The 16463-nt window shown below is 46.1% G+C and overlaps 1 protein-coding gene across 1 annotated transcript in view; it reads right to left on the reverse strand.

The window, feature by feature from the left end:
• The window catches only part of KCNMA1 (potassium calcium-activated channel subfamily M alpha 1), a 711483-nt gene that overhangs the window by 208814 nt on the left and 486206 nt on the right, over positions 1 to 16463 (reverse strand). The window contains 2 exon segments of the mRNA NM_001003300.2: positions 13740 to 13831; positions 15436 to 15606. Coding sequence (NP_001003300.2) covers positions 13740 to 13831; positions 15436 to 15606 — 263 coding nt within the window.

Raw genomic sequence — 16463 nt, forward strand, 5'->3', positions numbered from 1 at the left:
TAAACCAACATTAATGACTGGATTAAAAGATTCTTCTCAGATGCATGAAGAAGCATCTTAAATGCCAGAATAGTAGCAGATGGCATTCTGTGTAAAAGAGTTACTCATCCAGTGTAAGCAAGTATGCAGGGCTCCATAAACATAGACTGGACTGAATTAGGGGTGGGTAACACTGAATTGAGGGTGGATAACACTGAATTAGGGGTGTCATGGAGCAAGCCTGGCGTCAGTAGATGAGTGTGACAACCAGAATAAGAATAATGCTTGACTATTACAAACTCTAGCAGGATTCACCAGAAAACTGCCAAGTGCTTTTATCATGGGTACATCTTCACTAAATGAATATGGATGTGCCTCCCCCATCATTAAGCATCTTCACCTCCAGAAGGAAATCCCATGCACTCTCCTCAATCACTCTACTTCCTTCCTGGAGATGGTGGAGGGAAGCCAGGATGGCCCAGTTGAGTTGGGATCTGCTTCAGAGCTCAGTTCCACTGCTGCCTTTCAGAATGGACAACTTAGGGGAGGTGACTTAAGGCAGCAGGCATAAGAGAATGATGTTGAGGGGGCCCCCAAACTCTGAAAGGCTCCAGAGGATGCGGCCTCCAGAGACGCACTGATGTTGAGTTGAGCTGAATGAGAACAAAAGCATACATGCTTTTAAGAAGACTCGGGTAGCATTGCTTCAAGTCAGTAGCCTTGAAAAAGGGAACCATGACGGGGATGGGCTCCACTCCATAGACTCATGTTCATCTTAGTATCAGAATGGCCCTTGGGGAATGTTTGGTCTAGTGCCTGCATTATTTTGACGTGGAAACTGAGGGCCAGAGATTTAGGACATGCGGAGTAGCACAGCAAGAGCAGTCCTACCTCCTGGCTTTGATGACTTCTATCTAGAGAGAAGAAAGGCTGATGCTGCTGAAAGGAGCCTGAGCAGGGAATCGGGAGACTGGGGCCAGTCACTACAAAATGAAAATGAAGGGGCCCAGACTGAGTGGGCTGCACCCACAGACACTGATGGATCCCCGCTGCCCCCCGGCAGAGTTCCAGCTCAATGTGCCTTCTAGTTCACGCCACCATCCTATCTTGTCTAGACGTCTGCAGTGCTTCCTAATTCAGCTCTCTCTGCTCACCCTCTCCGCCACCCCCACCATCCTCGAAACAGCTAAAGAGCAGAACTGAGGCAAATCTGACTGCATCAGTTTCTTCCCCACTACCCGGCCCCCCACCTCCCGGGGCAGGGAGGTCTCAGATCTCTCTTTAGCAGAGCCTCATTCTAGGAAGACAATGTAAAATGCACAGCTCTGGGCTGTTTATTTTTAAAGATACTATATCCATTTTTACTGGAACAAGTATAAAGAACTTAAAAAACCCATAGCTATCCTGTCACAATAAATCACACAGAGTAAATTGAAAATCCTATACAGCTTTCCCTGAATACATTGTGCTCACTTTGTCAGAGAGGTAGATGAAATGTGGCATATATTGATCTAGATGTCTCTGTAAAACTATAATATTTATATCAAATACATATGCTAGAATCTCTTCTGTCTTTCTGCTGAGACTTCTAATCATGCTCTTTCCATCCCACCTCCCCACAGCAACCCCCACCACGGGTAGCCAACTACTTGATGGGGATGAATTTTAAGAAGGACTTGTCCAGGGCATTCAGCGGCATTGTATCATGTAGAAAGCAAGGTTTGGGTGGCAAGAGACCCCACAACCCAAATCACACAGTGGTCAGCACTACAAGTTCATGCTGTCCCTCCAAGGTTGAATTTGAACCGTTCAGTGTCTAATAAGTATCTTTCCAAGACTCTTATGCAAGCTGAGGTTTGGGCAGACTCTGGGCTTGACATTCCATTGTCACCTGGTAGGGCTTTCTTTGGCTGCTTTGTTACACAGCTTCCCCTGGTTTGGGTCATGTCTTTCAGGGTGGCCATTACCCAGGTTTTCCCCTGAGGTGCACAACCCCACTGCCCAAAAGGAAGGAGGCTGATCCAACTCCCGCCTTCCCACTTCCTCCAGTGCTGAGAGATTGTCCCAAAGGAACTGACTTCCACGTAAGGGAGTTCACTTTTGGTCAACAAAAGCTAGCTCCAGGCTGAATAGATCCCATCCTTCTACCCTATCTTGGGACCTGGCTCAGGACTCCCAAAGCACTAGACTTTCCAGAACTATCTGCTGCCCAGTAGACCGGTTGGTAAGACATGCTTGTCTTGGCCAACAAACCATTAATCGTGAGACTGTCAGATAGATCATTGGCTGACTCTGTTGCCTCAGATCTACTATCATGTTTCAAGCTTGTGAGAGAACAAGACATGTAAGGAGGACAAAAATCAAAACAAAACAATGAATGTGTATTGAGGTCACAGTCTCAAACCCTGGCTGTAGCCATTTCCGGTTAAAACTAATGAAAAAACAAAGCCAACAAAAGAAAAGCCCAAGGAGGTTTAGAGATAAGAAAATCTCCTACACGGGGCCACAGCTAGTACTTTGCTAATTACAAAGAAAGGAAATGCCTTCTCCCTCCTAGTGAGGAAGAGAATAAAGTAATCATCTCATCCAGCTGTCAATAGAGCTATTCTGGAAAGAGACAGGCTGTTTTGCTGTTTCCCTAAACAGGGGCAGAAGGCTGAGCAAATAGATCCCAACAGTGCAGCAAAGGCACCTCTGTAAACAGAGCCCCAAGGTCACAGGACAGACTACTGGTGGCGCCAACAGTGAATACTGAGATGTCCTGACCAGACTAGAACTTTCTGCACAAAGTGGGTACATCTTACCATATACAAATAGTCAGGACCTAAACTGTGGCCTGTATCTGTACCTTCACTATCCCAAATCACAATTAGATCTCCATAATTAGATCACACACATGGAGTGATCACACATCTTTTGTAGCTTATTGCCTAAAAGGTGCCTCCATCCAGGCCTTAAAAATAAATTCTGAAGGGTGCCTGGGTGGCCCAGTTGGTTAAGTGTTTAACTTTTGGTTTCACCTCAGATTGTGATCTTGGGGTCATGTGATCACACCCTTCCTGTCCGCCCCCCATCAGGCTCCGAGCTCACACAGACTCTGCTTGAGACTCTCTCCTTCACCCCTCCCCCAACTCTCTCTCTCTCAAATAAATAAATAAATATTTAAAAATCAATCAATCAATCCTAAGAACTGCAGTGTAGGAAGCATTGGTTGTATCGACCTATCCAGCAAGCATCCTCTCTTCTGTCGATGGCACTTCATTTTTAATTTGGGAAAATTAAAATGCCCTCCTCAGTCAGATATAGTCTTGGGACCTTGAATCAAGGTTCCCTGCCTGAGCTAGGCCAATCAATTCTTGTCAGTCTTGAATGGAGTGATCCTGATGGCAAAACCCTGTAATGACTGTCCCTGAGTGCCAGATCCCAGGGTGGCTTGGCTGGCTCAACAGTGTCCTTTCTGAGATCTTGCTCTTCAGCTTTCCTCTGAATTTCTTAAGGTACCCTAACTTTCAAAAAAATTACTTTTCTGCTTAAATTAGCAAGAATCAGTTTCTGTTGCCTGTAACCAGAGAGCTCCTGACTGGAAGAGTTGTTTACCCTCACCTTAGTTTCTCATTTAATTTTCACATGGACCCAGCATGCTCATGTTGTTTTGGTTTCTTTCTCTCCCCTCCTTCTTTCCTTCCTTCCTAGAAGAGGACCTGTATGGCAATTCTTAAGTAGGCAATTCCATAACTGCCCAACTCAGAAATTACACTGTGTCTCTCCCCAACCCTATGCCCCTCCACATTTTATTCATTCCCTTACTTTGGGTTTGGTGGCCTTTGGCCATTTTCAAGCACATCAATCTTCCTTTGACTTGATTCTTCCGATCCTAGAAGGTGCTCCACTCTTACAGAGAAATCAGGGCACTGAACATCACTTTCCTCTATGCAGATCAAAGTAGATTTGCCTGTCTCTTCTGGGTGGTGCTGCTTCTGAACAGGAGGCACCAAGAGTAGGGAAGACTAAGGCAATGGTCAACCACACCCTTCGGGGATGAAGGTGGAATAGAGGGAAAATGAGTCCAAGTAAAGAATTGGTTCTTACTTTTGCCCTTGTAGAGGGGAGGTATGTTAGCATTGATCTGCAAAGTGAGGCCCACCTCCCCACTAACACCCATGGAAAATCATGCCTCATGACCCTAGAGCATATCTTGTTGGGACTGCGTTCCCATACAATCAGGTTAACACATCCTGGCCTTGTTCCCCAGTCATACAAGGGTATTGGCCCAGTTGGCATACACTGCTAGCTATCCAATCCACTCTGAGTAGACCCAACATAGTAGCCAGCCTCCATCATCCATTACACACATAAGAACTAGGAGGAGTCCACAGGTTCCAGGGCTTGCTGAGGCATAACATACCACCAGGGGACACTATAAGGGATGACAAAGAGGGGGCTTGGGGTTGCATCAGCAGCTCTACCACCCTCCCAAGTCTCTCTGTATGCCTGTTTACTGGGTCCATCATTAGAACCATGGATTGTTAGGTGTACAAGTCACCCTGCTGTTACTTTTGCCCCAAACTACTGCAATGGGTACATTTTAACAATATGAATTAATCAACTGCTTTTAGAAGCACTCCCCTGAAAGTGCTTACAGCCGTCATGATTTCATTGAACAAAATTCTTGCCAAAAAGCATTTCACTGGGATGATGCTCCTACATAATCAAGCTTTTGTTTAGCTTGATCCTTGGATCGTTCTGTTGGTCAACGTCTCAGGTAAGCTCCAGGAGATCAGAATCACAAGTTCTTGCTTGTCCTTCAACCACAGCACTTAGCACAGTGACTGGAACATGGAAGGGGCTCCCAAACTTATTAGCTGAGCAAACATGTTGGGATGGGAACTTTCCTAAATCTGTTCTACAGACTAGCTGGCATTTGCCTTTGAGGTCAGAGGCTAAGATCACTAAACCTCTCGCAGAGATGGGCATGAATCTATCTCTGAACTGCCTCCACGTCCCCTAATTAAGAAGGTATACAGAGGGGAGATGAGATTGCTTTTACTAACAATCGGTATCCCATATCTGGAGCAGTCCCCATGGTTCTGCAGTGGGAGCAGGTCATTGTTATGCAGCACTCATACTAGATGTGAGACCGCGAACCCTGAGAGACACAGAATCAGGTTTCCATGAGTCTCATGTTGCAACAGCATCTAAAGTTCTTTTTAAAGAATCTCTTTTTAAAGAGATGATAGGTTTGGACAGTTAGAAAGTTTCCTGGTGTATGATGGCAGCATCAGTGGGACAAACCCCAAGTCTAATAGGAATGACTTTGCACAGTTCTGGAAAGACTTCTATCGCAATGAATGACATAGCAGGAAGACAGAAAACACAGTGCAACTCATTCTCGGATGATGGCATTTGTTCTTTAGATTTGGAACCTACCCAGCAAGGATTCACCCAATCAAACGTGAGGTTGTGCTGAAAGACTTTTCAGGGATTATAATTAGAAAAGTCATATTTGGAATTCTTTTTTTTATGGAAGAAAGACTTCTCTGAGAGCAAAAGTCTAGGTTTGAATATGACTTTTTATTTTTTTAGGTATACAGTTCATCTCCCACCTACATTTCTATTCTTGTTTTCAGAACAATAGCTGGAACATTTTGATAAGTATGTGGAAGAGAAGAGAGATGGCAGGAAAGTAGAAGGGGGAGGGAGGGACAAGCCTTCATTCCATTAGTATTATCAGGAAATTGATTTAATATGCATCCAAGTCTCTTTAAATAGAGCTTCAAGTTTGAAAGGGACTGAAGATGTGGCTTACAAGAATCCAAAGCAGATGCAAAGAAAGAAGCGCCCACATCCACACCCACCAAGACCCCTCTCATCAGAAAGGAATACCTAGCATGTTACATTATACGATACAGCATCTAATGACACTTGCTTTTGGTATCTGCGCCTCAGTTCTGAATTTCAGAAGTAGTCAAGGGGTCATTTTTCCAAAGTATTAGGGCAATCTCAATTCTTTTTTCCTCCCCCAAAAGTTTAATGGTAATCAAAGCAGAATGTCTAATCAGTCCAAGATGATCTGTCAACTTGAATTATCTGTTTGTCTTCCTATTTACTGTATCTGTCTGTCTACAGTTCTTCATATCTTTGCGAAGATCAGTTATTGGGGCCTGTGTTTCCTTCTGACTAGAATGGCTACCAGATGATCCTTCCTGGTGATATGTTGATGATTTGCTAATTTATGGCTTTTAAAATCTAGGCATCTGAAAACATTGCTGGGAGTTCAGGCTGGGAATCACGTGGTTCATGCAAGGAGAGGGCTGAGTGGCTTCCTGTCAAGGGATGGAAGTTTGTGTGAAATGCAAAGCCTCAGTCACATTTCAACCAGAGTGATGTCTGTGATACAGAAATCATAAATGGCATCCTATAGGAAATGCTCCCCACAGGAGTAGCCCCAACCCCCCTGCCCTACCGGACACATCAGGTTGTGCCAAAGGGAGAGGTAGTGTTGCCTGAGCTGTGCATAGAGGTGAAAAGAAAGATGGCCTAAGACAACACCATGAATTAACCCCACATCCTATTCCCAAGTGCTGGAGTCAGCCCTTATCAGAAAAAATCAAGATGGAAATGTTATTGTAGGAAGACGGTCACCTCTGGGAACCAAGAGGGAAGGTTTAATAAGCTCTGAGTTTGAACTCCCTGACCACGTTGGTGGCCAAATATTATAATGAGTAGGTCAAGAGAGATGTAGTACATTTGGAAGTCTCTCTGGGTGTGAATCAATTTATCCCCAGTGCCTGTGTGTGGCAAGTCCTCAATAATCATGTGTGGACTGGATGGTGATGAAGGCATGACTCAAGCTAGCTCTCCTCAGGGAGGGGGTAGACTCTGGGGTAGATCCAGTAAGTCTTTGTAAGGAAATACAGTTGACCTGTGAACACCTGGGTTTGGGGCACCAACCCTGGTGCAGTCAAAAATCCACATGTAACTCTGGAGACCCCAAAAATGTAACTACTAATAGCCTACTGTTGACCTAAGTCTCACCAATGACATAGTCAATTGACACCTACTTCATTTGTTACATATATTACAGATTGTATTCTTACAATAAAGTGAGAGAAAAGAAAATGGGATTAAGAAAATCATAACAAAGAGAAAACACATTTACTGTACTGTATTTATCCAAACAATCCACCTGTTCAAGCCCATTGTGCTCAAGGGTCAACTGCAATGCCAGCTCTGGCACCATAATTCATTTAAGATTCCAAATCTTTAAACAACAAAATGTAGTCTAGAAACACAGCGGGCAAAAGTTGAGTGTGGTAGAAAAAATGGAGCGGCATTTCAAGACAGCTCGGCAAGAGGGAATAGAAAGTGGTCTCAGAAAGGAACAAAGGACACACAGAGAGAGATGAGGAAAGAATGTCTGATATGAGAAGAGGTATGGAATTAAATAATATCCCAATAATAAGAGGTCAGGGAAGGATGGCCTCTCCTGATAAGTCAGTAGAGGCTACTGTACAGGCAAGTAGGGACTGAGAGGAAAATAAGATTTCAAGACTGAGTCCCATGGAGGTAGAACCAAAGATGGCTGCTTATAAAAGAGGCTCATGTGATATGAATTTTATTTATTTATTTAAAGATTTTACTTACTTAGTGACAGAGAGAGAGAAAGAAAGAGAGAGAATTAAGCAGGGAGAGCAGAGGCAAACAGAGGGAGAGGGAGGAGCAGGTTGCCCGATGCAGAACTCGATCTCAGGACCCTGGGATCATGACCTGAGCCAAAGGCAGACACTTAACTGACTAAGCCATCTGGGTGCCCCATAATGTGAATTTTAAAACTGGGGTGTTAGCTCTCCTCAGCTTAGAAGTAACAGAACTGGGGTCAGCAGCCATGGAACAGGCTGTAACATGCCCTCCTCTGAAATGCTGCCTCCCAGGACTTCATTCCAGTAAGTCATCTCGTTTGGCTCTATAACAGAATTTTAGTCTTTCTTTTTTTCATTTTTGCCACACGCACATTAAAGCTTGTACTTGGTATTGTCGTCAGTCATAGCCTGGCTCGTAGCCTGTAACTGCCTGGCGACTGCAACCTCCATGAGGACAGGTCCCACGGAGATAGCTGGCTCGCCACCGAATCCCTGGCACCCAACACAACCCGCATCGTGCCGGGCGTGGGGGGCATGCGGTAAACATCCACAGACTGAAAATGAGCCAGTGGACATGGGAACAGGAATGGAGAGGGAGGCAGGAAACTAATTGTGCTCTAGTACTTCTTAGCTCCTGAAATTCTTGTCTTTATTATTGAATGTTCCTTAAAATATGCCCGCTACATTAGCGAACGTATTAAAGTTATCTGTTTTCAGTAGATAAATGGAAAAACGTGATAAATGCTGCCGACTTCTGTGGCTTCAGGGACCTCTTTTACAATCCCAAGGCCACCCCTCATGTTGAAGGCAGACTGCCCTAACTCCCTCCCGGAAGACCCAAGCCTCCTGAGGCTTAATGCTGCCAACCCAAAACTCCGAGATGAACCCAGAGAGGGTATCTAATAGAGGACTTTCCAGGAGGGGCTCCTGCTACGCTAATCCTCATGACAGTTAAGAAAACCAGCACCAGAGAAGTGCTCTGAGCTGGGCTGCAGACCAGCCAGGAAATCGAAGGGAACAGGTGGCTATGTCTGCCAAGGCAGGGGACGCTCTTCTTAAGATGCTACTCAGGCAGGCCCTGCCTGGGGTGGAGATGCCTGCATCTGGCAGGTCACTACAAGTCACCATGTCTGGTAGCCTCGAAAATGAATTCCCCAGGAAGGGGTTGGAAGTGTGGAGACCCACAAATAAGGCACAAATCATATTTCCGTCATTAATACCTCGGTCCATCCTTGCGAGCCTCTCACTGCTGCAAGGGTCCAAGAGGTAAATACATTTCCAGTCTAACCGAATGAGCAAAATCCAGGAAGAAATGGTTTGTCCCCTCTCCAGATTTTTTTGTCCTGGACCCTGGGGGGGGGGGGGAGGGCATGACCCTTAGAAGCAATAGGCAAGCGTACAGAAGAGACAGGCCCACAGTGATACTCATCCATTTCCTCTTCTTCTCATGTGCACAGTGGTGTGGCCCCACTTATGGGTCCACATGAATAAAAACATACAACCACGGGATGATCATGGGGTTCAGAACAGAAAGGGATTCTAGAAGATGATCTCTAGGTGATCTCTATGGCCCAGTGAAGCAGATTGCCCCAGGGTTCAAACCCCAAATCCACCCTGTGTTCACCGTGTGATGTCAGGCAAGTTGCGCAACCTCTCTGTTCCTTAGTTTCCTCACCCACTGCAAAGGGAGATAACACCTTCCTTGTGGGGTTGCTGTGAGGATTAAGAAGCATGCAAGTCCGTAGGTATTACTACTGTCAGAGACAGCAGTCTTAGAGCTTTGAGCCGTACTGATTCGCTTCTCATCTGCAAATACGTGGACTCCTCTGTCTACATAAAGAAGAGTTCTAAGAGGAGCCATAGCATTTAAGTTCCACAGACAGCTTTCTTGCATTGGGACCAGAGACAGGTTAGTCTGTGACAACTCTTCCCCCAACCACAAGGGGGGCCCCAGTCTCCTCCTCCAGATATGGGACCTTTCCTTCACTCTCCTTTCGCCTTCTTCTTGGCCTCCATTATTAATTCTCCTCTCTCTGTGTCTCTCAGCATTTGGCTCCCAGAAATTAGGAGAATAATCTAAACTCATCCCATTCTCCCCTCTCCCATTCATCTGGCCTAGGACCACCTCAGTCCTAGAAGCCCATTATGGGAAACACAAGGTCTAGATGGCTCCCCTAGCCTGGCCACCTCTAGCAAGGGGGTTACAGCAGATGGATTCCTCTCTGTAGCTGATTATTTTCCATGGCCCTTGGCCATGTGACCTCGGAGCATGATCTTGTCAGTTCTCATAAACTGAGGAGGAGTGGCTGAGTCACACGCAGAGAAGAAATCTCTGGGGGAAAAGGCAGGGGCTGTGGGAGGAAGGAGAGCAAGCCGGGATTCCAAAGGCCATGGGAGCCTCACCCTGCTTCTCTCCCACCTCTGAGCAGCTTTGATTTTACATGAAGGGAAGGAGGAGGAGGAGACAGTGCCCCAAGGGGGCAGGCTGGCTGCAGGCAGGCTACTCTTTTGAATAAGATCTGGAGTCTCAGCCCAAGAGGCCAATTGTCCCCAAGACCTCCAACCCACAGAGACTGCCTGCGTAGGCCATTCATGGAACCCCTGGTTACTGACACCCAATTCCTATTCTTAGGAGCCCTGATACATCATAATAAGATAAAGCAGAGAACAGCTGACACTCACACACATCCCCTCATCTATGGTTGGCTCTGGATGTCCTGTGGGAGGTCAAGTGATGAATACCCATAGGAGCGCTGGAGGAAGTCACTCCAGGCGCTTGATCCCAGGTTGGTGGTGACAATGTTCTGGGGATGCTGTGTGGAGTATTTACTTCATGCCAAACACACAGATGAAAACCGAAAATGACGTGCCAGCAAAATCTTCATGTTCTCCAATATCCTGAAACTGGGTGTCATGTAAACAAAACCCTAAACTTCTCTGCCTGGTTTTTGTGTTTTTGTTTGTGTGTGTGTGTGTGTGTGTGTGTGTGTGTGTGTGTGTGTGTTTACTTTAAATTACCTTTAGATTTTGAAGTTGTGTGCATCTATAGCTTTGGGTCACAAGTTACCTAAAATTCTCTGACAAGTTAATGCATTGTTAGAGAGGTTATTTCGGAGTAAAATATGCACATGTAAACAATCCCCTTAACGATGTATATGTTTTAATTACATTCTGGGCATTCACTTGATGAAATCCTAGGGAGAAGAGTATAGGTACGCACGTGTGCCCCTGAGTCTAGTGCGTATATTTTTGCATACACAAGAACACGGGGCAAAGCATGCTATTTAAAGAGTCTGAACTCTATCTTTCAACAAAGTTTAGCTGCTTTCCTTTTGCAAATGCATTTAATTTTATCTGGAAACTTTTTGACGTTAGAAATAGAACAACTGTAGTTTCTCATTATGTTTGCTGCCAAAATCCATGCTTGGTTGCTCAACTAAAGACCTTATATTGCTAATTACTACCACATGCCCATATCCCAAGCGAAAGAAAACTTATTGATTCTGACAGCCCATTCTCTCAACACTGAATTCCAAATGAAAACTCAAATTTTGGCCAAACATAACATTTCATCAATCTTGTTCTACTGACTGGAAAACAACATCAAACAAAGGGTGCTAATGGCCCTTTATTACCGTTCCTTTCCCGAGCTTATATTTTCTGATGAAAGATCTAAGTGACCAAAGGGCTTCTTTAAACTACTTAGTAATTAGCTTTTGAACCAGGAAACAATGCGTAAAGTAAAGTGAGTGGTCCCAGTGTTGATGACAGGACCTACTCTCCGTCCTCAGGGTCGGGGGACATTGGAGACCCAAAGAGAACATTAAAAGCAAAGTGTGTATTTTCATAAAGGGAGAAGAAAAAATAGAGAAAGAGAGAAAAACCTAGGCTAAAAGGCCGTGATAAAAGATGACAGAGATGGATCCAGAACAAAAGCCGCTGGAAGTCTGTGATCTGAAGTCATCAGCACTCAAGGGTTTGAGTGGAAGTGCCAAGGCAACAAAGATGACCAGATCAGACCCGGGGTGGGTGAGCAACTGCAGCTCTGAGGCCCTATCTGGGTCACCCACCGACAAAAGCCACCAGCCACCCGGCCCACCCGCAGTGGACTAGGGAGTCTAGAGGAAAAAGAACATTTTTTACCTGGAGTGAGAGTCAAGAAATATTTTCAATATAGACTTCAGGGCAATTGACTTTATGTGCTTCTTCAGGGACAGTGATAAGGAAACCCCGGCTGAGCAAGTGGGGTGGGAGGCCATAAAGAGAGCCCAGGCTCTCAGAATGCCTTCTGCTTTATGGCGACCTGTTCACACCTTAAAGGCAAAATGGACAGAGGAGCTGTTTTCCTCTTGGCAATGGAATAAATGACCAGTGGGAATCTCTGGACTTATCTGGCCTTTTGGATCCAACCAATGGCCCAGAAATCAGAACAGCTTGGTTTTCATCTCATCCAGGGCTGTTAAGGTAATAGGAAGAGGAGGGCTCCATTTAGAGGGAAGGTGGAGGAATGTGCTGCCTCCACGGAAGAGACGCCAACTGGCCTCCTCTCGCCCACTGTCCTTTGTTCCTTTGAAAGGAAACTGGTGTCCTGTGGGTAGTTCAAGAAAATGAGTCCTTTTTTTTCTACCTCCTCATTTTCTGAACGAAGGACTGGACACCTGAGCTCAGGATGCACCCGAATGACCAACAGAAGATGAGGTTTGTTCCGTCCAACAGAACTGTCAGGCAAGGAGGAGGCGAGAGGGGAAGGGTAGTGCTATTGTTTTATCTTCTCTTAAAAAACAAAACAGCCTATTCAAGAGTTCATCTGAAAAATGTATTAGGGGAGGGGGACCCAGTTCTGTGATAGGAGCTTCTAGCACTGAGAAGGGGCCTGAGTGATAAAAATATTCTCATCTCGATCTGGATGGTAATCACTGGCTGTGTATGTAGGTACCAACAAACTCCTTGAGCTGTACATTAAGGCTGTGAACCTGTTACTCTATGGAAGTTAAAACAAACACAAAACGTCAGAAACAAAAACAACAAAGCTAAGGACCCAAGAAAAAGCATTTAAAAAAATAAAGAAAAGAAGAGAATGGTTGCCACCGGCCCTGCCTCCCCTGCAACATTCTCCTCCCAAGATGGTAGTCTGGCAGAGGACAGAGATGGTAAGGCCCTGCTGTTCACATAGGAGTCAGACTTCTGGTTGATAACAAAGCCATCCATTGATACTGATATTGATAAAAAATGATCTGAGCATGGAACGAAATAGTCCCCAAAAAGAAAGCACTGATGTTCGGAAAGCCAAACCCAAGACTCCTCAGGAATAGCATGCAGTGCCCTGACACACCATAAATGGAATATATGTTGCCCAGAAGGAATCTCAACTGAGGAATGAGTCCCTTTGAGGACATGCTCGGTGCCTCCTGGCTGAAGAGAACTGGTTTCCGGGTTGCCACAAGGCCCTGACGGTAGGCAAGGTGACCTTGCCCTTGCTCTACCTAAGACTTCCCCGCTGGAGGACAATCCCATGTCACAGCTGCACAGAATCCCCCCCCATAGGGTGGCATCACAGTAGTCTGGGGGACCAGAATGTAATCCCTGAGCCAGTTGATGTAAAGAATGAATGAACTTTGTTTACTGGGTAGGGATGAGAACACAACATACAGGCCCCATGATCTAGGGACCCCTTCCAGGAGAGATGCAGGGGGTCTCTCGGGAAGGTGGGGGGCGGGGAAAGCCACGAAGGGGCACAGATCTGCGTGGTCCATCCTCGGGTGACAATTTACTGTGGTAATTCTGACGTTGGGCCCCACACAGAGCGTGGCCCTTGCCTCACGGAGGTTTCTGGGTGGGTGAGAGGGGTGAGGGGCGGGATTCAGGTGTCACTGCCAGACGGGCTCTTGAAAGTCACTCAACCACATCTTTTCTGATGCAACTGACTTACTTTCTGCCTCCATGTTTGTTAAAAGTCCCGCCGAATTTATTCCGATTCAGGATGAGAGCGGCAATTTCGGGCACGTAGCGGGCAAACATTGCCTACATGCATGAAACAAAGAAACAAGAGCCAAAAAAAAAAATGGCATGCAGAGAGGATTCGACCCCAGTGGAGGCAGCACAACCTCTTGGCATACTTACTTTCTTCCACTAACCGCACTATAGGAGCCCCCGTATTTCTTGCGGTTTCCTATTAATTCTATGATTTCAGGGACGTAGCTGGCAAACATGGCCTGAGGAGAAGACAGGAGACAGAAGAGAGACTGAAAAGACAGGCCAAAGAAAGGGGGTGACCTTTTCAGAAGTGGGGGGGTGCTAAGATTCGAAAACACAAAGGGGTTCGAACCGCCAAGGTGTATACTACTATGGGGGGAGATTATAAAAAATAAAAGCACAAAAAGGGCAAGCTCTTGAAAATACATGGGACAAAACAAACATCAGCCAACCTGGACAACGGAAAAAAAAAAAAGAAAAAAATCACAGTCAAGAAAAATACAAAGGAGACAGGAATACATAAGTCGACATCCTGTGCTTCCTGTTGAAGGGAAATCAGTAAAGGGGGTGCATGCTGGTGAAACACACACACACAACTGCAAGAGAAGACCTTTCTTTCTGGTTAAAATTCACAGGAGAATCACTGCCTTTGTGAGTGATGAAAGACAACCAACACCAAAAGATCAAAATAATATAAACTTTCTCCACTTAAAAAAAAAAATCACTAAAAAGCACAAAAGGTGAATTTAGGAAATCAGATGGGAGGAAAGAATAGCAAGGAGGAACACAAATCTGCCATGTTTTGTCCAACAAACATTGTGCTTGTGGCTGGATGAGTGGGTGTCCTTACCTACAGGGACCTCCCCGATGCCCAGGAAACACTCGCATCAATGGACACACGCACATGTACATTTATACACATTTTCGAAATGTATATATGCCGTATGCATACAGAACAGAGAGATGTATATGCATCATATAAATGTATGCGCGGTGTACATATGTGAAAGCTGCTTGTGAAGTAGGATCCTAATCACTTCTACTGCACATGTGGCAAAAAAAAAATCTTAAAATGAGCTACTTTGAAAGACAAAATGCAGCAACCGCCCATGGGTTGCCAGAAATCCCCCTCGAAAATTACATCATGACCGACCGTTATGATCTGCAAAGACCAGAAAAGCAAATAGCCAAACTTTCTGACTTACAAAGGGGAAGGAAATCTATCCCCCGGGGTCGCTGCTTCGGGGGGGGGGGGGGGGGGGGGGGAGTTGGTCAGCTGTGTACAAACCCACACTCGGCTCACATACCGATGTCCACCTGCGTGAGACTAGGAGCCTTTCTGTCCTCTGTGGGGACCCTACTCTTCAGGGCAGGCCCCAGCCACAGTGTTTGTTGGAAGTTAGGGGGGGATCATGAAGGGTGTTGGGGGGGAAGCTCTTGAAACCGCAAACTGTCTACAGAGGATCCACAGCATCTACGGGGTCAGGTGACAGCAGCTGTCCTTGCGGAGTATCAGCTGCTGAATCACATTACTAAGGGGCAGACACTTCACGTAATAAGTGAGCATCACTTTCTTAAGACAATTAGGTTTCCTCCGGGCGGCAAGGCTGACCCTGACAAGGGCAGTGTGCCTGGGTCTCTGGGAAGCCAGTCTAACATACCGAAGAGATACGCACAAAAATCTACCTTTGCGTTTGGGTCTCCTTAGCCTGATTGTAACTCTAGGGCCATATCCCCTGCTTGTAATGCAGAAACACAGAATCAAAATACAAAGCTTTAAAGAAATGGATAATAGAAAATATTAATGACCATAAAAATCAACATCGTAATAAAGAGTTTTTACCAGTCCCCCGAGGATGAAGAAGACCATGAAGAGGCGCCCAAGCGTGGTTTTTGCATAAACGTCCCCATAGCCAACGGTGGACATGGTGACCATGAGTAGATAGACACATTCCCAGTAGGTCAGAGCCTGGTTGTTTTGGAAATTTTCCCACGGGTCCCCTGAATTCTCCACCTAAAGCAAGGGAACAGGGAAGAGAAGAGATGACATATATACGTAGGGTAAACCCAGACACAAGAGCTCAAGCAGGCTGGTGCCACCTGCACCGGCGCCTCAACACGAGCTGCCTGTTGCCCCCGGGTGAGTCCAGCCAAGACTCAGAGCCTCCCGGAGAAAGTGGGGAGGTAGTAGCACAAACACGCCTTCCTCGCCTTCCTCGCTGACTGCGGAAGAAACGGGAAGAAACAGAGACAAACACCCCTAGTGTGGCTTTCTTCTCACTGTTAAGGAGTGGAAGCCAGCTGAATTTTAAGGCATTGCCCCTGGCCATGTTTTACAGCTTTGTCTTCCAAGGAAAGAGCCAGAGAGCCCTGCCCTGACCTTTCTCTGCTAGGGCCTGGCTCATGTGCTCCCCAAAGGAATTCTAGACTCTCCCACAAAGGGCTTCCTCTTTTCATCATTTTGACCAAGGGGATGCCTGGTGGGTGTCGCCCATTCAGACCTTACACCCGAACCCCCAAACAGTATCTCCTGGGAGTCTGCTTCTGCTCTGCGGGCTTTGCAGAATGTCGAGGGTGGCTCTACCCTGCAAAGGGCAGGCAGGCGTTTCCCCGAGTGCACGACAACTGAGCTCAGGAGAGCAACTTGCTTTTGTGTAACTCCTCAGACCGAGGGTCAGCAAGCTTTTTCCATAAAGGACCAGATAGTAGATATTTTCAGCTTTGCACGACATACGCTTTCAGATCTCTGTAGCCACGACTCCACGGTGCGGCTGGTGAATCAGCCAGAGGCCACACTTCAATGGAAAGGAGAATGGGTGAACTGGGAACCCTCTGTCCCCGAGGGGTGCAGGGTGCCCATCTCTTTTCTTT

This window comes from Canis lupus, chromosome 4 (assembly GCF_011100685.1).
Source record: "Canis lupus familiaris isolate Mischka breed German Shepherd chromosome 4, alternate assembly UU_Cfam_GSD_1.0, whole genome shotgun sequence".
Lineage (NCBI taxonomy): Eukaryota > Metazoa > Chordata > Mammalia > Carnivora > Canidae > Canis > Canis lupus.